Below are 27,180 nucleotides of genomic sequence, written 5' to 3'. Positions count from 1 at the left end.
TTGTGTAAACCAGACATGTCTTCCTTTAGGAAGTGTTTGAAGAGAAATAAAGGTTCTCATGTCCTTTTCTCGTGGACATTCTGAGCGGCTTTATACGTATGGAGCCCTGATCTCGCTGGGGTGATTTCCACTGCATAATAGTGAGCTCGTAAACATAATTAAAGGCACTCCTTCTTCCACTTAATGTTCCACTTGGCTTCTTAAATCACTTTTAAACACTTCTTAATGTTGCTCATTGTGTGAGGGCTCAAGGGACGGTTAAGAAACATCTTCACCACTGCAGTCTTTTAAGAAATTATTGAGATGATTTTTTTTTTTTTTGTACCAGAGGAGCTATTTCGGGAAAGTAGAAGAACCTTATTAGGGATCCAAAACCAAATGATATGGGAACTCAGGGATGTAACTAATTTGATATGATGAAAACAATTTCGGCTTTAGGTTATAACACCCCTGTGACTTAAACAAAGCATCAGATTGTTTTTTGGTTCCTTTTCCTCAGGTGTATGATCTGGGTTCTCCAGCTGATTCCTCCGGGAGCTCTCCTGGCTGCTCGATGACAGACAGGAGTTGTGTGAACATGGGTTTCCCCTCGTGTGGCACCAGGGGTCGCTGCCATGGTGAATGGGGCTCCTTCAGCTGCCAGTGTATAGCTGGGTACAGCGGGCATCAGTGTGAACAAGGTAACGAGACACGAAATCCACACACACCGTGGGTGCACTCTAAGTATAAGAGTTAGGGATGATTAGAATTCTGCTGCGAGCGACATTAGTGAATGAAGGTGTAAAAAAGAGGACGTGTGAGTATAGAGTATGGGAGGCTTTTTTTTTTTTCCTTAGAGAGTAAAAGCAGGGCCTTTGAATGGCAGTAATGTGTGGGAGGAGAGCATGTTAGCAGCCAACGCTGGTTTGGCAGAAACAGAAATCAGAAGTATTCTGAAGTGATATGAACTGTACAGTAGGTTGTGTTTATGTAATACCCTGGGAACATCCTGTCAGGAAACAACATACATCGCTTATGAGTTCTGATTTTTGTACTCTCCTCACGTGTTTAGCCATTAACAGTGTGTGTGTGTGTGTGTGTGTGTGTGTGTGTGTGTGTGTGTGTGTGTGTGTGTGTGCGTGTGTGTGCGTGGGTTTGTGTTTATGTGATTGACAGAGCTTCCTGAGTATTCCTTTGATGGCAGGAGCTATGTGCATTATCAGCTTTCTGGGACGCTTCAAGCCAGACACACACAGGTGCAGGTTCTGATCCGAACTCGTAAACACAGCAGCTCCGTCCTCAGCCTGCTCTCCGCTGCACAGAATGAGTACATCCGACTGGAGGTGAGGATCTCTCTCTATCTTTCTCACTTTCCCTCTTTCTCTGCCTCTGCATGATGGTGCCAGTGCAGGCTTTATTAAACCAGAAAACCTTTTCTAAGTCCTGGTGCACTTCATTGGTTCAAGCAATGATCGATTACATAATCAGATGTAGGAGTTGCATAGCAGAGCACACAGAATGAGAAGAAATTGAATGGGTATGTTTAAATTACAATTGCAATATTATTGTATTTTATATATATATATATATATATATATATATATATATATATATATATATATATATATATATATATATATGTATACATTATAGGTTCAAATCCCATGACCACCTTAATCCTTGATTGCTCAGATATAAACTGTAATGAGATAAAAATCTAAGTTGCTTTGGATAAGCCTCTCTGCAAATGCCTAAATGTCTTAAGAATCATTTGTTATCTTATGCAATGGAATTACTGTACAACAAAATAATATTTAGGACGAAGTGCTTTATTCTTTAAAATCTACTGAATATGGCTGGACATAGAGTTAAAAAGAAATCTGCAGTACTCTCACTTGCTTAATCTATTCTCCTTGATTCCTTCCTGAACATCCTGTAAAAATGTTTTTAGCCTGCTACTGCTTTTGTTACTATTCTATGCCTGGAGGTGACCCAGGCCAGGGGTCCAGGAGCTGAACACCATCGTCACATAGTCGGTTTTTCACTAGTTTTCCAGTTAATTAGCACAACTTTTCAGCCAGAACGACTAGAACTAATTAGTAAAATGATCTGTTTTTAGGTACAGAGAGAACTATAATATAAGGCATATGTTGTCTTAATACTTTTATCCACCACTGTATTACAATCCAGATTTCACTAAAGCTGTAGATTTCACTCAAGCTGCCAATAGTATATTAGCCATAAAAAGACAAGATTAATATTGTAATGTTTTCAAACTGTTACAAGTGTGCGCTTGTGCTCGGCAATGGATGGACACATTGCCCAGGATACCCCACGCCTCGTGCCCTGAGCTCCAGACCCATGTGACCCTCCACATGTTTTAAGAGATGATTGAACGAATAAATTATGGAAGTAATGAATCGTAGCTTCTGAGATGTTAGGATCCTAAAACCATTAGGCAATTTGTTATTGGAACAACACTCATTTTCACCTGTCATGAGCTGGTGATTGTAAAGAATGTTTAATTGAAAGAATGATCTAAATAAACATTATGTGATTCATGGCTTTGAAATATTATACTGTATGTAGTATCTCTCTTTTCCTCCAAGATAAAACAGAAGACACTAAGGTACAAACAGTCTGTATTTGTATCATAAATGGTTTCAATAAGTAGGAATATATGCCTGTTTTGTTCCCTATATTTAACTATTATTTTCAATAGTAGGATAGCAGAGAACTAATACAAAAATGTTTCTTTAATGAAAGGCACAGTCATTTTAGAAACCTTAAGCACATTAAACTGCCAAGATGCCATAAAACGCCGACCTACAGTATAAATTCCCGGAATGTTTTCAAATAAGCCTTTAGATGAAAGAAAGAAAAAAGACTTTGAAACAAACTGTTGATCGCTGTCGAAAAGCAAGACAGGTTCTGACATCACCTTGTCATTGGAAAAAGGTTATCAATCTCTCTCTCTCTCTCTCTCTCTCTCTCTCTCTCATACAATCTGTATTTCTTATTCTCTCTTTCTCTCTGACACTTTTTCTCTCTTTCTCTCTATGGTTCTATCCAAAATATTTAAAAAACAATCTGCCTTAGGTTTATTCAGAGACAGGAAGGCATTGAGTCATGTAAGAAGTAAACAGTTATATTTATCCCAGAATTCTGTGGGTCAGCCAGACTCTAAAAAAATGACAATACAGAGAAAAGGGAACAGTTTTTAGTCACAGAATATTTCTTTTCTTTTCTTTTTTCTTTTTTTATTCTCAAATCATTTTCTTACAGTTACCATTATAGACCATTTAGCTACGAGCTGTCTTATAAAACATTGACTTACAGTATTATCAGAGGTGGAAAGTGACAAAGTGCAATTACTGTTCAGTTCGAACGAAAATATATAGTACTAAAACTCGCGCATCCTTGACATGCATTTGCGTTTGTTAACGGAGAAGAGCTCCAGACACACGTGTTCCCAGTAGTGAAAAGGAAGTTGTGTTGTGCATTTGTTGCGGAAATAGGTCTCTCAACAGAGGTAAAAGTGTCCATAGTTGAGGATAGTAGACGTGAACGGGGGCCGAGTTTAAAGAAGGTGGCAGAACATATTGCTTCCCATATCGGTCCTATTCCCCCCACTTTACACCACTTGATGCCTACTTGTTGTGTTCAACTGTGAAGATCCGCCAAGAACTGCCCAAGACAAATCGTCTCCTTTTGCAGGAGTCTGCAGTAACCGTTGTTAATCTTTGTTGAGAATCTGCATGAACAATATGAACACTGTCTAAGGCGAGGCGTACTGTAGTAACAACAAGGTAATATTGTTCATCTGTTTATTTCCGTACTCTATATTTTGGCACATACTGTACTGTACTTTGTTACCGCACTCAATCTTAGGTAACGTTTAAGTATGTTTATTTTACTTGTACTTTTATCACCTAATACTTTTGACGTTTTCTTACTACATGTCAGAAAACAAACATCACAACATGCATCATTAATTGTTAGATTTTATGTGAGTGAATTCTGACTGCGTCAAGGTGGTCCACACCTCTTAGTCCATGTACTGTGTCTGAATCGGAGTGAAAATGTATATTTATTGGTATGTTTACACATGCTGAACAAGAATAAGTAAACCACAAAGTGAAAAAAAAACTATACAAGAAAAGAAAAACATTAACTTAGAGCATGGGGTGAAATCACACTTATTGACATAGCAACGATAGTGTACATAGAAATCTCAAAAATCTTCCAAGCATGAAGAACACGAAGCCCGCGCTCAATAAATAGTTAGATAATTATGACAATTTTGTGTGTTGCACACAGTATTTATCTTGTCTTTCTGTTTGTTGGAACAAATACCTAGAACAAATCACAGTAGCTTTATTCTTTACTCAACTCAGATTGTACCTTATGGCTCTTTGTAGCAGGTTACATTTGAAAAAAGAATTTCTGCAGCCCTGCAAATGAGTCAGTTCAGGGTTGAATCACTTTTTGAGTGCAACTGAACCAAAACGACATCAACTCACTCAGATACCCTTAGGCACATTTCACTGGTCCACTCCCAAATCTGATTTCTGACCATGCGGAGAGTATACAAGGCATACCAGGGCTGCGGTCCCCTGCTGAACAGACCAAACATAGGATATATATATATATATATATATATATATATATATATATATATATATATATATATACTGCTCAAAAACATTAAGGGGACACTTCTTTGCCTTGAGCAGCCACAGACCAGTCAGATTGCCCACGCTGACCCCTGTCCACCTCTGAAAATGTTTATAGAAGGTGTAGGAGTATGAGCACTAAGCAATAGAAAAAGGTGGCCTGGTCTAATAAATTGTGTTTTTTTTTTCTTTGTACTGGACAAACATGACCCATGGAGGCCCTGCCTCATAACTTATAGCTGGACTTAAAGGATCTGCTGCTTATGTCTTGGTCCCAGATAACACAGCACACCTTCAGACCTTAAGTGGACTTGCGAAGTCCATGTCGCAATGGGTCAGAGTTGTTTTTGTGGTGACCTACACAATATTGGCCTGCTGGTTTTGTTGTCATATATACTGTAACTACACTACCAGTCAAAAGTTTGGACACACCTTCAAATTTCATGGTCTTTCCTGGTTTTATTTCCTTCTACATTGTAAAATAATGCTGAAGGCATCCAAGATATACAATAATCTCCTTTGAACAGTTGAATCTCCTTTGAACAGTTGATAGTGTCTACTATTTATGCTCTGTAAAGTCTTTATAGCGAGTTTAATCGGAGTTGCTGTTAATTGATTTTTGTGGTTGGTAACTCTAAATGAACTTCCCCTCTGCAGCAGAGGTATGTTTTGGTTATCACGAGAGCCAGTTTCATCATGACTCTCATGATGACCAAAAACCAATTTCATCAGTTTCATCATGGTGCTTGATGGGTTTTGCAAATACACTTGACAATACTGTTCTGGCAAGAGCTATTACAGAACAGCTGGCCTTCATGTCTTAAAATAACAACTGAGTTTTGTTGCTACTTAATTATCTAATGCCATATGTGTTAGTTCCTAATTTTAAAATACCCAGTATTGTTGGATTAGAAGGTGTGTCTGAACTTTTGATGGGTACTGTATATACAGAGAGAGAGAGAGAGAGAGAGAGAGAGAGAGTGGCATACAAGTCTACTGGAACTTTTGAGACACCCACATTAAGGCTACTACTACCACTCAGTTGGGAGGGCCGAAGACTCATGTGTTTCCTCCGAACCGCGTGACGCCAGCCGACTGCATCTTTTCGAACTGCTTGCTCACGCCCCATTAGGGGCGGAGTAACACACTCGGAGGAAAGCGCTAGCCGCTCTTCTGTGTGCGCGAGCTCACAGACGCCCCTGATTGGCTGTAGAGCCGTGATTAATGTACGAGCACAAAGTACCTCTCATCCCTCCCCTCTAAGAGAGCTAAAGTAGTTGAACCTAAACATCGTGCAACAAACATCTTAAAATTTTCTCAAATTTTCTTAAATTCAGCACCTTTACATAAAAAATTTGAGTTACTTTAACCCTTTATTTATACAAGTACTTTTACCTGCATAAAATTCAGTACTTGGGAAATGCACTACCTGGCCAAAGAAAGGTCACCATTTTAAAAGTGCCGAATTATTAGGCTGCATCAAGCAAAGAAAACAAGTATGGAGATTTGAAATTACTGGAATCGGGTTAAGAAGTATCCTGCATTATTAAAACCTGGAAGGGCTGTGCTGAACTTTCAACCTTGAGGGCACAATGTGTGTGAAAAAAAATCATAAAGGTAGCTCACTTTAATGCTTTACAAGGATGCATGTTGGTTAAAAAAATGGTTAAAGAAGAAAGAAAAAACAGCCTTTATGTTTAATACTGTTAGTAAGAATATTTTTACATGCACAATTTGACAATGTGATGACAACTCACAGGATTGGGTGTGACTAAACATCTGTGTGGCCATGAGAAAACCACTTATTAGTGAGAATAATCAGACAAAAGAAAAACCCTAAATTTGCGAGGATCATAAAGGTTGGACTTTCTGAGTGCAAGTGAATCATGCCTTGTGCACACTGTACAAGCCTATGAAAGCAATGCTATGATCTGGGGTTGCTTCAGTTGGTCAGGTCTAGGCTCAGCTGCGTATGTGGCAATAAAATAAAGTCAGCTGACTACCTAAATGTCCTGAGTGACCAGATTGAATGATTACATCAGTAGCCTTTTTTATTTCCCTGATGGCACGGGCTTATTCCACGACTCACATTGTAAAAGTGTGTTTCTGGGAGCATGAGGGATCATTTACAGACAAGAATTTGCACCACACTGGGCACCATAATCAAAGCTAAAGGCGGTCAATGAAATCTTGAAGTGTGTGGCTTTTTCCTGCCCGGCAGCGTATATTTGCTTATTAGATAACGTAAGAAGTAAGGGATTTATTTCTTCATATCTCTCTATTTCTGTCTCCTCTAAAACCTTTTCCTGTGCGCTCCCTCTCTTTCTTCCTCACTCACGTTTTATTTACCTACCCCTTCCATTCCCTCACACACACCACCTCTGTATCCCCATCTCTTTGTTTGTCTTTCACACAGTCTCCCTGACATTGAGCCCACCATATTTATTACTGGGTGGGGACTTGTTCTTGTCTCCAGCTGTGCACAGTTTGTTGTTTTCTTCCTTTCTTTCTTTTAGTTTGTTCTCTTCTGTATTTTATCTCATTCTGTGTACGTTCCTCTGATGTTTTGTTTTTTGTTCCCCTCTCTGTTGACGGCGTGTGTGACATTGACGCAGCGTCTATCGTACAATGCTGTTTGATCGAACATGTTTTGTTTTGTTTTGTGTCATACTTTTTTTTTCCCCCCGCTTAAATACCCGCTGCTAACATTATTGCAGTGTTTGAGTAGTGGTAATTGGCGAGACTTAAAGATTATTAGTTCCCTGTGTGTGTTGCAGCGCAACCCATCTGCTAGTCTCTGTGAATGTTGTCACCACAGCAGTATAACGTTGGAGTGGTGTGTTTGTCTTTAATCACAGGGGCAATAATACGACTTTGACTGACACTTAGAATATGTGCGCTTTTTTCTTTTTTTTATATTCATTTATCCAACACCGTCCTGAATATAACACATTTACATCACTGATTATTGCTTTATCTGTTTATCTCTCTCTCTCTCTCTGGCTAATATACATCTACACTGATTTATTTAAAGCACATAATAGCAATCTGAGACCTCATGTTTTCTCTCCTGTGACAGTCTAATGTCACTCACGTGAAGCATCACGGCTCTGTGTCCTGTCTATTTTATCACGCTTCGATTCCAAAAAGCGATCCCACCCTCATCTCCCATGCAGAGCTAGGTTTGTCCCCCTGCTGCTCTCCTGTCAATTACCTCAGCAACAATGCTAATTGATGTGAAGCGATGCTGCTTATTTAGCATTCTCTTTTTTCCTATTGGATTGTCACCAGCGAGTCTCAGCAGGAATTTCCAGCAAGGTGGCCTTACATTATCATCTGCGTATCAAGATGAGAGGAAATGACAAGCACAACAAGCTACAGCGGTGTGTATAATTAAACGAGTTGGAGTCGGTCTCTAGTCTGGAAAACAAATCGCCGCACGGTTATTCATACAAGCATTGTAGTGATTAGACGGAAAAAAATATGTTGGAAAGTCTTTTCGCCCGCTCAGATAACAAGCAGCGAACAGTTTCAACGTGAGCGAGCAAACAAAAACCCATTCTATGATTTCGATCTAAGATTTTGAAAACCCGTCCAGCTCTGAGGTTCTCAACCTTTTATTTTTATTTTTTTTTTTTATATCTAATTAGATACGACCCAGTGCTTTCATTAAGGTTTATTCACTCATGTTTCTGTGGTTCCTCGGTACACAGAAGGTACAGGAATAGGAATGAATTTCTTAGGGTGCATTCAAAGGCGTACCAGCTCTCAGTGGGAATGCCTGATAACGGTCCTGCACTACCCAAGGCAAGAAACAAGCATATTTTGTTTCATCTTCAATTGGCAGGCAAATTGTGGACCTTTGAAGCAGAGAGTATCCCCGCTAAGGGCTATGTAAATATACTGTATTTTAATAGAATCGAATTAATAGTTCATTAGCAGACCTTTAAGTTTAAAGCTCACTTTAAATAAACAGAGCCAAGAAGGCTGACAAATGCCTGTGTGTGCAAGCAAATTAAGCAAAGTGGGAAGACATGTAAACTTTGTGAAGGTCATCCTCGTTATCTACTTATTTATTTATTTATTTATTTATTCTTAATAATTGCAATATTTATTCTTATTACAGTAGTTTGTTTTATTTTAATGGGAGAAAACTTCACTGCTTTCTGGCTTGGCTGCTTCTTTGCCCATGTCATGACCAGGGCTGGCATTTTAAATACGAGAAGGTAAATTATGCACTCTGGGACTTATGTGGACGGCTTCAGGAAATAAAATGAATGGTTAGCTGTGCGAGGAGAGTCAGTGCACTCACATGCATACACACACACAATCATGTACTCTTCTCCTGTTCGCCTCTTACACAATTCTGTTTGTTACAAATGTCTGAAGATCTCTGGTTACACAGCATATACAGTGGTGTGAAAAACTATTTGCCCCCTTCCTGATTTCTTATTCTTTTGCATGTTTGTCACACTTAAATGTTTCTGCTCATCAAAAACTGTTAACTATTAGTCAAAGATAACATAATTTAACACAAAATGCAGTTTTTAAATGAAGATTATGTTATTAAGGGAGAAAAAAAACTCCAAATCTACATGGCCCTGTGTGAAAAAGTAATTGCCCCCCCTTGTTAAAAAATAACTTAACTGTGGTTTATCACAGTTAAAAGTTCAATTTCTGTAGTCACCCCCAGGCCTGATTACTGCCACACCTGTTTCAATCAAAAAATCACTTAAATAGGAGCTACCTGACACAGAGAAGCAGACCAAAAGCACCTCAAAAGCTAGACATTATGCCAAGATCCAAAGAAATTCAGAAAAAAATGAGAACAAAAGTAATTGAGATCTATCAGGCTGGTAAAGGTTATAAAGCCATTTCCAAAGCCTTGGGACTCCAGCGAACCACAGTGAGAGCCATTATCCACAAATGGCAAAAACATGGAACAGTGGTGAACCTTCCCAGGAGTGGCCAGCCGACCAAAATTACCCCAAGAGCGCAGAGACAACTCATCCGAGAGGCCACAAAAGACCCCAGGACAACAACTAAAGAACTGCAGGCCTCACTTGCCTCAATTAAGGTCAGTGTTCACGACTCCACCAAAAGAAAGAGACTGGGCAAAAACGGCCTGCATGGCAGATTTCCAAGGCGCAAACCACTTAAGCAAAAAGAACATCAATGCTCGTCTCAATTTTGCTAAAAAACATTTCAATGATTGCCAAGACTTTTGGGAAAATACCTTGTGGACCGACGAGACAAAAGTTTAACTTTTTGGAAGGTGCGTGTCCCGTTACATCTGGCGTAAAAGTAACACAGCATTTCAGAAAAAGAACACCATACCAACAGTAAAATATGGGGGTGGTAGTGTGATGGTCTGGGGTTGTTTTGCTGCTTCAGGACCTGGATGGCTTGCTGTGATAGATGGAACCATGAATTCTACTGTCTACCAAAAAATCCTGAAGGAGAATGTCCGGCCATCTGTTCGTCAACTCAAGCTGAAGCGATCTTGGGTGCTGCAGCAGGACAATGACCCAAAACACACCAGCAAATCCACCTCTGAATGGCTGAAGAAAAACAAAATGAAGACTTTGGAGTGGCCTAGTCAAAGTCCTGACCTGAATCCTATTGAGATGTTGTGGCATGACCTTAAAAAGGCGGTTCATGCTAGAAAACCCTCAAATAAAGCTGAATTACAACAATTCTGCAAAGATGAGTGGGCCAAAATTCCTCCAGAGCTCTGTAAAAGACTTGTTGCAAGTTATCGCAAATGCTTGATTGCATGTATTGCTGCTAAGGGTGGCCCAACCAGTTATTAGGTTCAGGGGGCATTTACTTTTTCACACAGGGCCATGTAGGTTTGGATTTTTTTCTCCCTAAATAATAAAAAACATCATTTAAAAACTGCATTTTGTGTTTACTTGTGTTATCTTTGACTAATAGTTAAATGTGTTTGATGATCAGAAAAATTTTTGTGTGACAAATAGGCAAAAGAATAAGAAATCAGGAAGGGGGCAAATAGTTTTTCACACCACTGTATATCATACAAAATTTTACTATTCTTACCACATTCAATTTCTTATAAAAATCAGTCGAGCTCTGTACACCAGCTCATTGTTTGCCAGTTAAACCTGATGAAACCTGTAGGTACGGTATATGTGTCATGGTTTATCTTATCCTTGGAGTTACCCAGCGCAAAGGGCATTGGTTTGAACCGATCTAGTTCATAGTATTTTACCAATAAGATCAAGTTATTAATTTAATGGTGATAAGAAAAATTTAAACACCACAAAGCTAAATGTATTTCCTCAAATTTACAACCGTAATGTTTATGCTATTCATGAACGATACCATTGTGCTTATTGTTATTCGTTCTTATCCGGCATTTATTCTCAACCCAGATTGAATAGTATAACACTAAGGCATGTATACTGCAGAAGAGATAAGAAAAGAAAGGTTTTCACACCCATATTTTCAAAGTACACTGCAAGCAGCCATTCTATGGGAAGAAAGTTGTTCTTAATGTGAGCAATCAAAGGTGAATGAATAGAATGGTAAAAAAAAAAAAAAAAAAAAAAAGGATCTTAGATGGCACAGTGCACTGAAAAGTCCGACTGATGAGCTACAGCAAAAGAAGACCACATCGGGTTCCACTCTTGTCAGATAAGAACAGGAATCTGATGGTGAAGTGGGCACAGGCTCACTGAAACTTTGCAGCTGAAAAGTGGAAAAAGACCAAGATGTCTGTCTTCTTTAACTGCACCCACTGAACCTTTTTTTGTGTGTTTCTGCATTCTGGAAATAAAATCTTTAGGTTTTTAGGTGGCTTGCATTTAAGGAACACAAGGTGCTTTATTTAGAAGTATATTACGGAAAAAGTTCTCAAGATGTTGACGAATGTTGACAATTTTTGTTGTTTTTAAACAGAGGTGTCGGCAAAATGTACACTACCGTTCAAAGGTTTTGGATCACTTGCAAATTTCTTTGTTTTTGTTTAGTGATTTATTTTCTACATTCTACAACACTACTGGGGATTTCAAAACTATAAAATAACACATATGGAATTAGGTAATTACGTACGTAATCTCTCTCTGTATACACAGTACCCATCAAAAGTTCAGACACACCTTCTAATCCAATTTGTTTTGTGATTTATTTTCTACATTCTCAAACAATACTGGGTATTTATTTTCCCAACACATATGCCATTAGATAATTAAGTAGCAACAAAACTCAGTTGTTATTTTATGACACAGAGGTCAGCCTTTCTGTAATAGTTCCTGCAAGAACAGTATTGTCAAGTACATTTGCAAAATCCGTCAAGCACCATAATGAAATTGGCTCTCATGAAGGCCATCCCAGGAGGACGAGACCCAAACCTACCTCTGCCGCAGACGAGAAGTTCATTTAGAGTTATCAGCCTGAAAAATTATCAATTAACAGCGCCTCAGATTAGAGGCGTTATGAAGTCTTTACAGAGCATAAGTAGCAGACACATCTCACCAACTGTTCAAAGGAGATTAATGCTTATTTTGGACGCCTTCAGCATTCCTTTACAATGTAGAAAGAAATAAAATCAGGAACGATCATGGAGTTAGAAAGTGATCTAAAACTTTTAAACAGTAGTGTACAAATCCTGTACTTGAGAAGTAGAAACAACCTAGGTCAAATTTTACTCTAGTAAAAGTTCTCCATTTACAATTCTATTTGAGCATCAAAATAAATTAAGTATCAAATGTATTGAGTTTGTCTTACTGTAGTTAACAAAGACCTGGTAATCTCCAAGAAAGATCTACCTCTTCAACTGTGCATGTGCTACAAAGATCTCCACTTACGGAAGGCAAATCCTGCAATTATCCATAAGAGCCAACTTGTGTCGCTTTACTTACTAAACACCTCCCTGGTTATGTAATACAGTGAAACCTCGGATTGCGAGTAATGCGGTTTGCGAATATTCTGCAAGACAAGCAAAGATTTTTAATAAATTTTGACTTGAAAAATGAGCAAGTCTTGGTTTACGAGTATCATGTATTACGCATGCGCTTCTTGTTTTGACGCCAAACGTCACGTAATCACAACTGAGCCAATGTGTGTGCGCACGCATAATTTGACACCGTGCTGGTTCACACTCTCTCTCTCTCTCTCTCTCTCTTTCTCGCCTTTAGTATGTGTGTGTGTGTGTTTTTGAACCAGCATTGTGTCAAATTACATAGCGACAGGCCCAAACACACACACACACACACACACACACACACACACACAGAACCTGCGTGGATAAATGGAAACACTTATCTCTCAGGATTTATTTTTTACTTTTTTTAAAGGTAATGTGCAGGTTAATTTGTTTTATTTTTACTTTATATTATTATTAATTATTTTTATGTTGTTTTTTTGGGCTGTGAAACAAATAATTTGAGTTTTCATTATTTCTTATGGGAAAATTAAATTTGGTTCACGAGTGTTTTGGAATACAAGTCCACCTCCGGAACGAATTATGCTTGTAATCCAAGGTTTCACTGTACACATATGTAGTGAAGTAGAAAGTACAGATATGTGTTATAGGATGTAGCATAGTAAAAGTAAAAATTACTTAACCACAATAAAAAATGTATAAAACGTATATGCACCATATATTTAATTAGGATATTATTGATTTAAAATGAACAAGAATTCCCAGAAAATCTCAGCAATGTAAGAGAAAATGTATTACATACTTGTGTGTATAAATAAGTGCAAAGATCTCCCCCCTCCCCCTCCCTTTTACCATGGGTTTAATTGCAGTATATTTAAACAGTCTGTTAAAACTGTGATATTTTAAAGTAGACCCTGAAATTTTAAATCATAACACTTTTACCAAAGTGACACGGTAAGGTTCTAGGGTACCATATAATCTTCCAGTACTGTGAATACTTTTAAAGATTGCTACATGAGCTAGTCTATTAAACTGGAAATGAATTTAAAGAACAGTGTTTTATCCTATAAATTATGGGAGTTTATAAATTGCTTCATTTTCAGTAAAACATTTTAAGCATGTAATTTCCATATACCAGCCATAGCATACTATGAATACTAATTAAAAGAAAAACAAAAACAACAAAAAAAAAGTGGATATAAATGTAGAATATGCAGCAGAGAATGTGTTTTGCAGCATGAGTGGGCTGCTAGCCTAAATTGACAGTGTATTGAATTCCCAGGTCCCAGAGTTTCCAATTAAAGGGGTGGTATGTTTAATTCTGTCAGTGTGTGGCAGGGCTTTATCAGATCCCTTCTTTACCTGATTATAACCATCTCCCATGGCTTGCTGGTGCAATACGTGCTAAGCTTCTTCCTTCATCTTTCCTGTCTGTTCTCCTCTGTCTCTTTCATCACATCTTTCTCTGTTTATTACCAGCAGAGCCTTCTTATCAGCATAACAGACTCTAACTAAAACTGTTTATTTTTTGCTTTATCTGGAATTACTAGCAAATGTGCTTTTTGGAAACCCTTTAAATTGTATAACACCTTGTATATTTGCCTTGCTTCCAGATATTTCAGGGCTTGTTAGCTGTTTTCTACAACCTCGGAGACGGAGACTTCAACTTGACAATGGTCTCTCATCGGCTGGACAACGGTGAGTGGCACGAAGTTCACATGGAGCGCCACGATAATGAGATGACTTTACACGTAGATGGCGGCGGTGGACGGAGAGAGGTCACGGGGTCACCTGGACGGAGCCGGGAGATCATCATTGACCCCTCCTTGGTCATGCTCGGAAATTCATTCCCAACTGGACACAACAAGAGCTTCCAAGGTAAAAATAAATTAATAAAAAAGTTGTTCAATGCATCTGTAGATGTGCTATACAGCTGAATTGAATTTAATAATGCAACAGCTTAAATCTGTTGTTTTAGGCACTTTTTAACTGGTCAATTTAAATCGTTGTGAACCTCCAAATGAACATGTTAATAAAGGAAGGAAAACCTGGAGGGAAAACTTTTCAGGTTATTATTTAAATCTATACATACTACACTTTGTCTTTGTGCATAAGTTGAGTCCATACTTAAGCAATATCACACAAGAGGGAGCGCTGTTTTGCTGAATATTATTATCAAATGTTTATAATTTGTTGGTTTATTCACACTCTGTTATTTTGCTCTGGCAACACATGACTGGCAGAACTAACTAAATTTAACTGGCAAAGCCCACCACCTTAGCAACGACAGTTCATATAATTAAGAGGGGCGAAAGAAGTTTTATATTCGTCGCAGCACTATGTAGGCAAAAACGTGAGATGAATAAAACATGGATGTGGTGGACAGTCTTGTAAATCTCCTAAATCGCTCTTTAAAATTTCACTTATTCCATTATAGAATATAAAATAATTTCCAGCTTCCAATGTTAATTCAAATAATCTAAAATAGAAAGCTAGTGCTCTATGTAAATTGTACAATATATTGTTCCACAAACCATGTCACGGCCTTGATCAGGGATTAGTGAGGGATTAGGGATTCAACCCTTTGTTAGAAGCTAAGACAGTGCCAAAACGTGTACTATACAGTCTTGATAAAAGGTTTTTACAACCTTGCAAGTTTTCCACATTTTGTTATGGTTTATGGTCATAAAATGCATTCAATTTATTTTTTCACATTATTTCAGATTCACATTATTTCACACACAATGCTTCATTTTTTTTTAAATTAAGACTAAAGACAAAAATATCCTATTCACATAAGCATTCCGATCCATTACTTAGTAATTGGATAAAGCACCTTTGGCAGCAATAACAGCCTCAAGTCTGCTTGTGAATGATGCTATAGTAAATGTTTGGCTCACCCTTTTTTGTAAGTTTCTTTCATTCTTCTTGACAGAATCAGTCAAGGTTAATCAGGTTGTATGGGCTGCATCAGTGCAAAGCCATTCTCAGTCAAAGTCAAATTTATTTTTAAAGCACATTTAACACAACACAGTTGACTAAAGTGCTGTACAATCCTAAAATAGCTGCAGACATAGAAACAGGCTGTAAGAAAATACAATAAGTAAGACAATAAAATGCAATAAAAACCAAATAAAACAATGTAGAGATGTAAGAATATAAAAAGGTCTTGAGGTGAGCAGCTCATTCCAAAGTTTGGGGGCTGCTATACTGAAAAGGCACAATCGCCCCGACTCTACAACTAAGATTTGGGAACTGTAAGTCTGATCATCAGACCTGAAAAACCCTGCTGGACTGTATGGCTTTAAAAGGTCAGAAATATATGGTGGTGCTAGATTATTCAGGGCTTTGTAGTCTATTAACAAGACCTTGCACTTGACCCTGAACTGCACAGAGAGCCAGTGCCCGAATGCCTGGACAAGAGTTATGTGTTCCCATTTACAGGTTCCCGTTAAAAAAGCGCACAGCAGCGTTTTGCACCAACTACAACCGTGCAAGTGAAGCCCTACAATAATCAAGTTAACTTGAAATAAAAATGTGTATATCCTTTTCAATGTCTTGGGTCAACAGCCCAAGACATCCTTCAGACGTTCAGGGGAAAAGATTAATTTGAATATCATCTGCATACCAGTAAAAAGACATTCTGTAATTCCTAATAATGGATCTCAATGGAAGTAAGTAAAGTGAAATTATCAAAGGCCCAAGAATAGCCCTTTGAGGGACTCCACATGTGAGAGCTGCTGAGGAGGATGCAGAATCACCTAGGTCAGCGGAAAAAAATATGTCTGATATCTGAACATACACTACCATTCAAAAGTTTGGGGTTACTTTCTAACTCCATGATCGTTCCTGATTTTTATTTCTTTCTACATTGTAAAGGAATGCTGAAGGCGTCCAAAAAATGCATTAATCTCCTTTTAACAGTAAATGATGAGATGTGTCTGCTACTTATGCTCTGTAAAGACTTCATAATGCCTCTAATCTGAGGTGCTGTTAATTGGTCATTTTTCAGGCTGATAACTCTAAATGAACTTCTTGTCTGCGGCAGAGGTAGGTTTTGGTCTCGCCCTCCTGGGATGGCCTTCATGAGAGCCAGTTTCATTATGGTGCTTGACGGATTTTGCAAATGCACTTGACAATACTGTTCTTGCAAAAACCTTTACAGAAAGGCTGACCTCTGTGTCTTAAAATAACAACTAACTGTTGTTATTGTTGTTGTTATGTAATTACCTAATTCCATATGTTATTTTATAGTTTTGAAATCCCCAGTATTGTTGTAGAATGTAGAAAATAAATCACTAAACAAAAACAAAGAAATTTGCAAGTGATCCCAAACTTTTGAATGATAGTGTACATGTGAACCAGTCCAGGACAGAATCAGTAATTCCCCCACTGTACTGCAGATGATAAATCATGGTAGAATGATGTACAGTATTAAATGCAGCTATGAGATCTAAAAGCTCAGGCCTTTCCAGAGATGAACAAGACTAGACTAGCAGTGGCTTTAAGGATCACATTGTTTTTATGACACGAATGTACAAATTTTATTTAATCAGATAATAATAAAAAAAAAATTAAAGAACAGTGGCGCAGTGGTTAGCACTGTGGTCCTGCACCTCCAGGGTCTAGGATTTAATTCCCTGCATCAGGTCTGTGTGCGTGGAGTTTGCATGTTCCCCCGTGCTTGGTGGGTATTCTGGTTACATCCCGCAGTCCAAAGACATTCAGATTAGGCTGATTTACTAGATTTAAGATTAGGCTGATTTAGACAGGATTTTCCAAATTCCCCATATTATGTGTCTGTGTGTATGAATAGATTGGCACCCTGTTAAGGGTATAATTCACCTAATGCCCCAAGTCCCGTTGGATTGCCTCCAAACCTACAACAACCCTGTAAAGGATAAGCGGTATGAAGAGTGAGCGATATTAACATATTACTATTATAATTATTATTGATTTAAACAACTACTGTCTATTTTAACTAATGCCTAATAATATACCTAACTTTAATAATGCCTACCATATATCTTTTCTAAAAGAATTAGGAGTAAAGTAGGTAAGGAGTATGGAATATGTAAAGTGGCACAAGTGGTAATTTTTCTTTCTTTTATAAATTGCCAAGGAATGACATCTCCTTTGTAGTAAAATAGATTTTTAATTAATTGTTTTATTTTTGCACAACTGGTGATGTGAAAACATGCCTTGGTAGTGGACATTTTCTCTAGCCTGACGTTTCTCTACTCAGGATTAGACTTATTTCACATTAACTCACATGTAAAAAATCAGTATCATATAATAAATTCATACCTAAATCCTTCTATCTTGTATGATTACGCTCTATTGTATTAGCATTAATGAAAGATTTATTAGTGATGATTAATTCATAATAAGCTTAAATGCAGCTTCAGTATAAAAGCAAACGTGTGGACGAGCACCTGGCATGAAACACATAAGATTACAAGGGATGAATTGACATATGACATGAAGAATAGCAAGTGCTCCCCTAGGGCTAGACTAGTCTCAGGCAGGAAGTGTCACACTCTCTTTTAAATGGACATTAAAAGCATCTTTCTTCATATCCGAGGCCATGTGTGGGTACATGTGACTGTATGTCAAAGTTTGTATGGTGCCTAAGCCCATAAGGAAAGACTAATACAATGGTTGACAATATAGCTTTCTTTCTGTCTAGACATTATTTAAATTTCACAGGGATGCTGTAGGAGTTATTTTTTATATTTTATTATTGCAAGAATGTTGAGGAGGGCGATAAAGCCTGTTGGATTTTTTTTTTATTTTGTTAAGGTGACAGAACATATGGATATACTGTATTTTATACACTAACTGAGCGCCTTTTTAAAAGCACTATACTAATACTACGTAGCATCCCTTTTGAGATTCTGGTCAATTTGTCCATGATTTAATCTCACAGTAACTGCAGGTTAGTGCGAATTTCCCGCATTGCAAGCTCATTGTCATATTTAGTGACATGGTGGCTCAGGGGTTAGCACTGACCCCTAGCACCTCCAGGGACCAGGTTAGATTCCCGCCTTGTGGTCTGTGTGCATGGAGTTTGTATGTTCTCCCTGTGATTTTGTTTTTTTCTGGATAATCCGGTTTCCTCCTACAGTCCAAAAATGCATGATGCAGGTGCCGATTAGGCCAATCGGTGTCCCCAAATTTCGCATAATGTGTAACTGTGCTTGTGAATGATGACCGGAGGTCCTACCATGGTGCTATCAATAGAAATAATTACAATGGTCACAATTAGACCCTGGTTGGACTCCAGAGGTTCCTAGTTAGATAGATAAATGGATTATGTTTATGAATCCAGGTTGAGATGTCTTTTGCTTGGTGACAAAATGAATAAAAATGGGGCAAATTTTTAATATAAAAAGATGCACATGTTTAGCAACAATACGTACATTGGCAAAGATTCCTCACACCATTACAAACCAAGCATTTGTGTTAATTGCCGTTGAATCTTTCACAAAGCTGTGGAGGAATTTTGGCCCATTCTTCTTTGCAGAACTGTTTTAATACAGACATGTTGCCATAGCATCTCAATCAAATTTATTAATAGAAGTTGAATAGGCAACTTTAAAATTTTCTTCTTTTTTTTTTTTTAAACCATTTAAAATTGGACCTGCTGGTCCGTTTTGCATCATTGTCCTGCTACATAACCAAGTTGCACTTAAGCTTGAGGTTACAAACTGATGCCCTGATATTCTTCTTTAGACTTTTCTGGTAAAGTGCAAAATTCATGGTTACATCAATTATGGTATGTTTAACCCCAGACCAACACACACCTACAGTACCACCATGTTTGACTGTTGGTATGATGTTCTATTTATGAAACGCTGTGTTGGAACAGGACACACACCTTTTTGCAGCAGTGACTTTCACCTTGGACTCTTCCACAGATGTCATTTTTGTCTTTTTTTATTGTTGAATCATAAACAATTACCTTATCTGAGGAGAGTTCTGGGTTCTTTTATGAGCTTTTCATAAGTCATCATTGTGCTCTTGGAATAATTTTGGTAGGCCAGTCACTCCTGGGAAAGTTCACCAGTGTTACAAGGTTTCTCCACTTGTGGATAATCGCTCTTCCTGTTGAACTGTTAGTTTGCTGGAGTTTCAAAACCTTAAAAATAGCCTGTCTATTAATTACGTTAAATTATTGCTCTCACCTGTTTTCTCAGTTATTCAGATTGTCCTGCTTTTTTACATAATTTAGTGTGCTTTGCTGTGTCAGACAGGCTCAATTTAAGCAACTTCTTGATTCGACAGATCTGGTAGTAATCAGGATTGGGTGCAGCCATTGAAATTGAACTCAGCCTTTTTTTAAAAAAATCACAAATCATTCTGGATTTAGCATCTACTTTTTCACATAGGGCCAGGTAGGTTTGGATAGCTTTTTTACTTTAATAGATGAAATCATTATTTAAAAACTGCTTTTTGTATTTACTTGGTTGTCTTTGTGTAATATTAAAATCTGGAAAGATTTAAGTGTGACACATATGCAAAAGAATAAAAATTTACTAAATACCTTTTCACGGCACTGTACTGTAAGTACTAAGCCAATGCCCTGAAATACAAAATAAATACATGGTCCTGTCACTAATTATAGAATCCTGTAGAACATGTTCTAAAGACATCCGGTGAACCACAGGAAGCATTCCTTATACTGTAAGGCTTGAGGAAGAACTCAGTTAAACAAAGAGAGGGTGATCTTGCTGAAGTTAATATATTTAAAGGGTAACGTCAAAAAATACTAACAGAATTTCTGTCTAAGCACTAAACCTAGGTGAAATGATAGATTATGTTAACGTATAGGTTGTATTAATATTGTTTTTCAGAATGTCCAGTAATACAATAGAAGTTCACAAAAACTATTTATTTTAACAATTTTTAGATTTGTGTAGTGTTTTTAGACAATAAAAACTGGGCAATTAAACATTGGAAAAATAGTCTTTTTCCAAACTAGAGCTTTCCAGTTTGGCTGAGCCTTTGTCCACAGTAGTCATAGATTTCTGTACTTGACTGACAGGAGTTGAAATTGATTTGGTCTTCAGCCATTGTAGCTTACTTTATGCCTCAACGTTCAATGTATTATGCATTCTGAGATGGTTTTCTGCTCCACACAGTTGTAAAGAGTGGTTGAGCTTGGCCATTCTCCTCCTTTTGTTAAACTTTATATATTGTGCATAAAAATCAACAGTTGCTGAAATACTCAAATCAGCTTGTGGTGTTCAACTTGTTAATTTCAGTCACATTTTCCCTCATTTTTATAACTCCTGAATTCTTTCTACAATGTGTTATGCTTCATTGTGCTGCTGGTACATTATATCTGATTGCATAATTGCATTGAGGGGTACTGGTGTTTCTATTAAAATGACCATTGTTTTGTACGCAAAAAAAAAAAAAAAAAAAAAAAATATATATATATATATATATATATATATATATATATATATATATATCTTCTTCTTTGTCTTTCGGCTGTTCCCTTTTAGGGGTCGCCACAGCGAATCATCTGCCTCCATCTAACCCTATCCTCTTCTCTCACACCAACTAACTTCATGTCCTCTCTCACTGCATCCATAAATCTCCTCTTTGGTCTTCCTCTAGACCTCCTGCCTGGCAGCTCCAACCTCAGCAGCCTTCTACCGATATAATATTTTTAGATAATTTTAATGACCTTCATTGGCATGACCATATACTTTATGTACGGTATTGCCAAAGCATTGCAGAAGAGACTTATTAAATACAGAAATTTAGCTTAAACTAAATATCAGTACTAATCTTCTTTGTCTTTCGGCTGTTCCCTTTCAGGGGTCGCCACAGCGAATCATTTGCCTCCATCTAACCCTATCCTCTGCATCCTCTTCTCTCACACCAACTAACTTCATGTCCTCTCTCACTGCATCCATAAATCTCCTCTTTGGTCTTCCTCTAGACCTCCTTCCTGGCAGTTCCAACCTCAGCATCCTTTTACCGATATATATATATATATATATATATATATATTCTTATTTTAACTATTAATTCCTCATTTTTACAGCTACTACCATTCTCTACCCCTCATGTTTTTTATTCTTCCTTCTCCTTTTAATCATTAAAAAACTTTTGATGATGTAATCTTGGGCCATCTAATATAATTTGAGAAAATATTAATTTTTTCATCGTCAATAAAGCACCAGACAAAAAGAACAAGTTCTTTGTATTAAGAGAGCATGCATTTTGTAATATTTGGCAAAAGTTTCCTCATATTCCAACATCTTTTAATAATATATTTGAAGAAGGTTTTCACGTCTTTGTGTGAGTCGGGCTCTGTAAAAAGCAAATGATGTTATGCACCAAGGACTGATCAGCAGCTTGTCTTTTAGTCCAGATAATACCAACTTTTATACTAGTGTTTAGACTATACTATATTATACTATACGCATGCGCAGCAGAAACAAGTTGCATTAATTGCATTCTGATCATTTTTATTCAAGTTCCAGATATATAGCTAATCTAGAACCAAAAACGAAAGTGACTCAGGTCCGATTTGGGGGGAAAAAAAACAAACATCTGATTTGTGTGTTCACACAGCCATAAAAAAATTCTGTGACATGTTAGGGTAAAAAAAAAAAAAAAAAAGTCAGATTTGGGTTACTTCAGGCTGGTTAGGTGAATATAGGATAAGTGTGTAAATATGTGTGTAGCGGCGTGTTTTTGAAGAAAATCCTGAAAGAAGTTATGATTATTTAAAAGTTGATTTTCAGTCAAATTATGACTTGAACTGTTGTTAAATAGCTAATCAGCTTTTCTCTGTGTCTGTTTCAGGCTGTATGCGGGACTTAAGGCTGAACGGCCGATCCATGCCTTTAGACGCTCAGCCTAAAGATGGCGTGGTAGTACTTAGCACTGTAGGAGTGACGCTGGGCTGCTCTTCAGACTCCTGCAGGAGGAATCAATGCAGCCCTCCATTCACCTGTGTCGACCTGTGGAGGATCCACGAGTGCAGGTAGACACACACACACACATATTTGTCAAAGATTGGTAATGTTGTCATTCGTTTTATTGCAGAGTTCCCCTTACAGGCATGAGTGGAGCTAGCCACTGACCGCTAACAATAAAGTGCCTACTTTTATCAGGCTGCATGACACAGGAGACACCAATAGTCATCATCATTTATTTTATTCAAATGAAAAAGGCAGTAACTACATATCACTTTGAAAAAAACTAACTGATTTAACACAGATTAAATAATGCACCCTGAATGTGAAAACTAGGTGTTCAATTTGCATGCCACGTGCTAATCTTCACTGCCAGATTAGCACAGCCGGCTAAATGTACTATCTATGTGCACTCAACAGAAGCGTTAACAGGGTTGCCACCTGTCCTGATTTTCCCAGGATTCTCCCTTTTTCAAGAATATATCTCAGATATGGCATTTTCCAGGAATCATAACATTCTCCTTTATTTATCTATATAACAATTACATAGGACAGGGTGCAATGAGAATAAACACAACAAAGTCCAAATTTTCAGTAAATCAGTGCTTTAGGGAGTACTCTGAGGTTTTTGTTTTGCATGTAATGATGTTTGCTACTTTCTTCCATTTAGTTTCTCCCTTAAAACCCAAGTGGCACAAATCTGTGCCTGCAGCACATCATTGGCCAGTGATGATAATGAAAATAATAATAATAATAATAATAATAATAAGTGCTTATATTGAGGCCTTGCTGGTGTGGGTTAACAAGTTATGGCCGGCTACAGTACGCACAATCGAAAGTACATGCGCCCGGCTTGTTGCTCATATGCGGAAAATGCTTTACATGCCGAGGCAACTTCCTTTCAAAATTTTAGTTCGAAAAAAGGATCCGTATGCCAAGGAATTTTTGGTCGTAGTCACAACCTAAAAACCATAAGAACACATGTCCATGTACAGTGTATCTGTGATATTGCTTTGCCTATGTGACCCAGTCATGTTTGTATAGTTGGTTTAAATGACGTAAAATTAAGTTCATCATAACTGGTAATGATATCCTTATATGAAAAAATACAAGTATCTGCAATCTCCATCATACAACTACTGTCAAGGAAGTATGTTGGTATTTTTGTTTAATTATTATTTAATGTACAATAATTTATATCATGCGTGAAAGTTAACAGACACAGGTAGTGTATAGAACTAAGTTTCTGCATTAGATACGCTCTCCCTGGTAAACCAATAACAAGTAGCTATTCACTTTGCATCCTGTTTTCCTCTTTAAACACACGCACGCACACACGCACACACACACACACACAAACAGTATGAGGTCGGGGGCTTTGAATGCTCGGGGACTGTCTGTAAGCCTGCCAGTATCAAGCTGTGAGGACTTTACCATGTTCCTACTCTTGAGTTAACAGTGTGTGTATGTGTGTGTGTGTATGTATGTGTGTGGTCTGTGTAAGTGGGTGCCTGCGTATTCATCTGTGTCTGTTTTTCATGTGTGTTTGAGGGGGTTAGAGGGGGGCTTTTTTTCTTATCTGCTGGAATTCCTTTTTTCCTTATTTTCTCACTTATCGACTCGGTGGGGGCCGCCGTCCAGCAAAGAGCAATTCATACGAATTTTTTGTGTGTTTCTCTGTGTGTGTGTGTGTGGTTGTGCGTGTATGTGGATGTGTGTTTTAAAGAGGAAGAAGCGTAACAGTATTTAGCCATGCATTCACTCGATTTCTTTTCCCCCACATTTTCACTGCTCCATCTGCTTCACAGAGATTATAGAGTGTGTCTGAGCGTTCCATATCCGGACATCCAGTACAGTCTCTGCATTAAACACAGCGAGATGATTTATAAAGTCCTTTGCTTTGGCTTGTCATTATAATTTATATGCAGATCATGACATTGTTTATGTTTATGAATCAAATTTTTCTGAATGCATCTGTTATGTTCTTAAAGGAACTTGTAACACTTGGATTTAATTAAACCGCTAGTTACTTTGCTACGGGGTCGAGAATCAAAATACGGGTTTTTAAACTGCACTTCCGGTATTGCGCAATCAAGACAGGACAAGTAAAGACGCGACACAATAACCGTATATAAACCAAAACAAAGTGTATTAAACCCAACAAACCAACAAACAAACAAGGTGCACCAAAAACCAATATATACAAAATATATACAAATAGAAACAATGTGTATGGTGTATGCGGGTGTGTGAGTGCGTGTATGATTGTCCAGAGTTAATGATATTGCAGTGTGTGAAATGATGCACGGGAGAGATTGGCTCGGCCTCACCGGTATAGATGACAAATCCGGGAGCTCGAGCAACGGAACGAGAGGTGAATTGTAAGTGTCTATGAGGAATAATCCAACCGGGGAAAAGTACTCCTTCAGAATCATCAAACAAACTCTCTCTCAGAATAAACAGCGCGCTGGGTAAATCTCTCCGTGCAGAGCCACTTGCCGGTTCCGGCTTTATACCGGCCCACGTGACCCGACGCCGCTTCCGGGTTCGCTCGCGCTGCGATCGCGCATGCTCGCGAGAGCTTACCCTGTGACCAACACTGTCAATGGGGACAAATAAAACCAGATCGGGCAAATTTACGAGCACAGGTGAGCCACATTAGCTCCTTAATCCATTTCCCTGTTTGTTAAAATGCCCTTTTATGTGGCTGCGCTACATAGACCCCCCCCCCAAGCCTCCGGCGTCTGAGGAGAACGTCCGTAAAAGCGCTTTAGATTAACCACGTTCACTGTATCAGTTTTTTGTGGATTGCCCCAAGACACTGTGTAGTTGATTGGTCCTTTTTTGGTTTTTATTTCTGCTGGTCCCTCCCACTTGGGCGCTAGCTTGGCAGAAAATCTTTTCGCTGCGGAGGAGAGTGGGTGAGTTTTTATCCAAACTAGATCTCCCGGTTTAAAGTGCGCATCTTTTCTCCGGGCATTGTAGTATCTAGCTTGTTTGGACTGTTGTTGTTTCACTCTTTGTTTCACCTCCTCCGTGATAAGTCGTTGTCTGTCTAGTAGTGAGTAGGCTGTGTGATCAGGTGTTGGAGGGTGATTCATGAGCCTTTCGAGTGGCCCTTTTAGTTGCCGACCCAGTGTGAGTTCTGCAGGTGTCTTTCCCGTAGTTTCCTGTTGGGCTGTATTGATGGCGAATCTGAGCTCTGGTAACCATTGGTCCCAGTTTTGGTGATGGTCCCCGACGTATGAAGCGATCATTGTCTTCAGAGTTCGGTTAACTCGTTCCGTCAGGTTCGTTTGTGGGTGGTAGCTCGTAGTTAGCTTTTGGACGCTCCCCCAGGTTTGGCAGAGGTGTGCCAGCAGCTGAGACGTAAACTGTGGTCCTCGATCGGATACTAGATATTTGGGTACTCCCCATCTAGTAAAGATCTCCTCTCTTAGAACCTTCACCAGTTTTGGCGTCTTTACATCCCTGAGGGGAAACATCTCCACCCATTTGGTGAAATAATCTACCACCACCAGCAGATATTCATTTTGCCTTTTACTTCTGGGAAAAGGACCCATAATGTCCAATCCCACGGTGTGTCCTGGCTCTGGAACCTCCGTGCTCTGTAGTAGCCCACTAGGTCTAGTGTTTTCCATTTTATACTGTTGACACACGCTGCAAGTTCTCACATAGTGCCAGACGTCTTTCCGCACCGTGGGCCACCATGCCACATCTAGTAACCTCAGCAGGGTTTTTAGTTGCCCCAGGTGTCCTCCCAAGGGATTGTCATGATAGTAGTGTAAAAAGTTTTTTATTAATGACTGGGGGACAACTAGTTGAAATTTTTCTCCGTGTCTTACCGGTACCCGGCGATATAACGCCCCTTGGTGATGTTCGAAAGAGACCCTCTGCTCTCTTGTGCTTCGTGGCTGGTCTTTCGAGAGCAGCTTCGTGATGGTGGGGTCCTCATGTTGAGCTTGAGTTATCTCGCACAGGTCATTTGGTAAGTCGGATGAACATTTAGAGGTTGTGATGGCGAGACATGGAGCGGTGCCCACTTCTAACGGCGGGGGCGCCCGGGATAGCGCATCTGGTCCCAGATTTAAGCAGCCTTTTCTATGATGTACTGTAAAAACGAACTGTTGTAGGCGTAACGTCCATCGGGTGAGACGAGCTGGTTTTCGGGCAGTTGAAGGCCCATGACAGGGCGGCATGGTCGGTAAAGACCTCGAAAGCACGACCTTCTAGATAGTGCCTCCATTTTTCTACCGCCCAGACCACGGCCAAACACTCCTTTTCTGATGTGGAGTAATTTTGCTCAGCTCCTCTCAACATTCGTGAGGCGTAAGCTACTGCTCGTTCTCCTTCTGCTGCAGTTTGGGTGAGGATGGCTCCCAGGCCCACTTCGCTGGCGTCGGTGTGCAATTGGAATGGCAGATTTAGGTTCGGTTGTATTAGTACTGGTGGGTTTTGAAGTGCGTGTTTGATGACATCCATGCTGTTCTGGCATTCTTCGGTCCACTCCCATTTTACTCCCTTCCTTTTTAAATTATTTAATGGAGCTGTTATGTCTGCAAAGTGGGGAATGAACTTGTGATACCAGCCCGCGAGACCCAGAAAACGTTGAAGAGATTTTAAGTCTTGAGGAGGAGGATATTCTGCCACCGCCTTTGTTTTCTCCGGGTCTAACTGC

The 27,180-nt window shown here is 38.8% G+C and overlaps 1 protein-coding gene across 1 annotated transcript in view; it reads left to right on the top strand.

The window, feature by feature from the left end:
* si:ch211-186j3.6 (neural-cadherin) overlaps nucleotides 1-27,180 on the top strand; it is a 285,750-nt gene that overhangs the window by 230,628 nt on the left and 27,942 nt on the right. Inside the window, exons 27-30 of the mRNA XM_053492457.1 lie at nucleotides 500-680; nucleotides 1,156-1,322; nucleotides 14,175-14,439; nucleotides 22,390-22,570. Coding sequence (XP_053348432.1) covers nucleotides 500-680; nucleotides 1,156-1,322; nucleotides 14,175-14,439; nucleotides 22,390-22,570 — 794 coding nt within the window. The remainder of the gene's footprint in view (nucleotides 1-499; nucleotides 681-1,155; nucleotides 1,323-14,174; nucleotides 14,440-22,389; nucleotides 22,571-27,180) is intronic.

This window comes from Clarias gariepinus, chromosome 3, assembly GCF_024256425.1.
Source record: "Clarias gariepinus isolate MV-2021 ecotype Netherlands chromosome 3, CGAR_prim_01v2, whole genome shotgun sequence".
Classification (NCBI taxonomy): domain Eukaryota; kingdom Metazoa; phylum Chordata; class Actinopteri; order Siluriformes; family Clariidae; genus Clarias; species Clarias gariepinus.
Note: the sequence above shows the minus strand (reverse complement) of the source record. Positions and strands in the feature narration are given on the sequence as shown.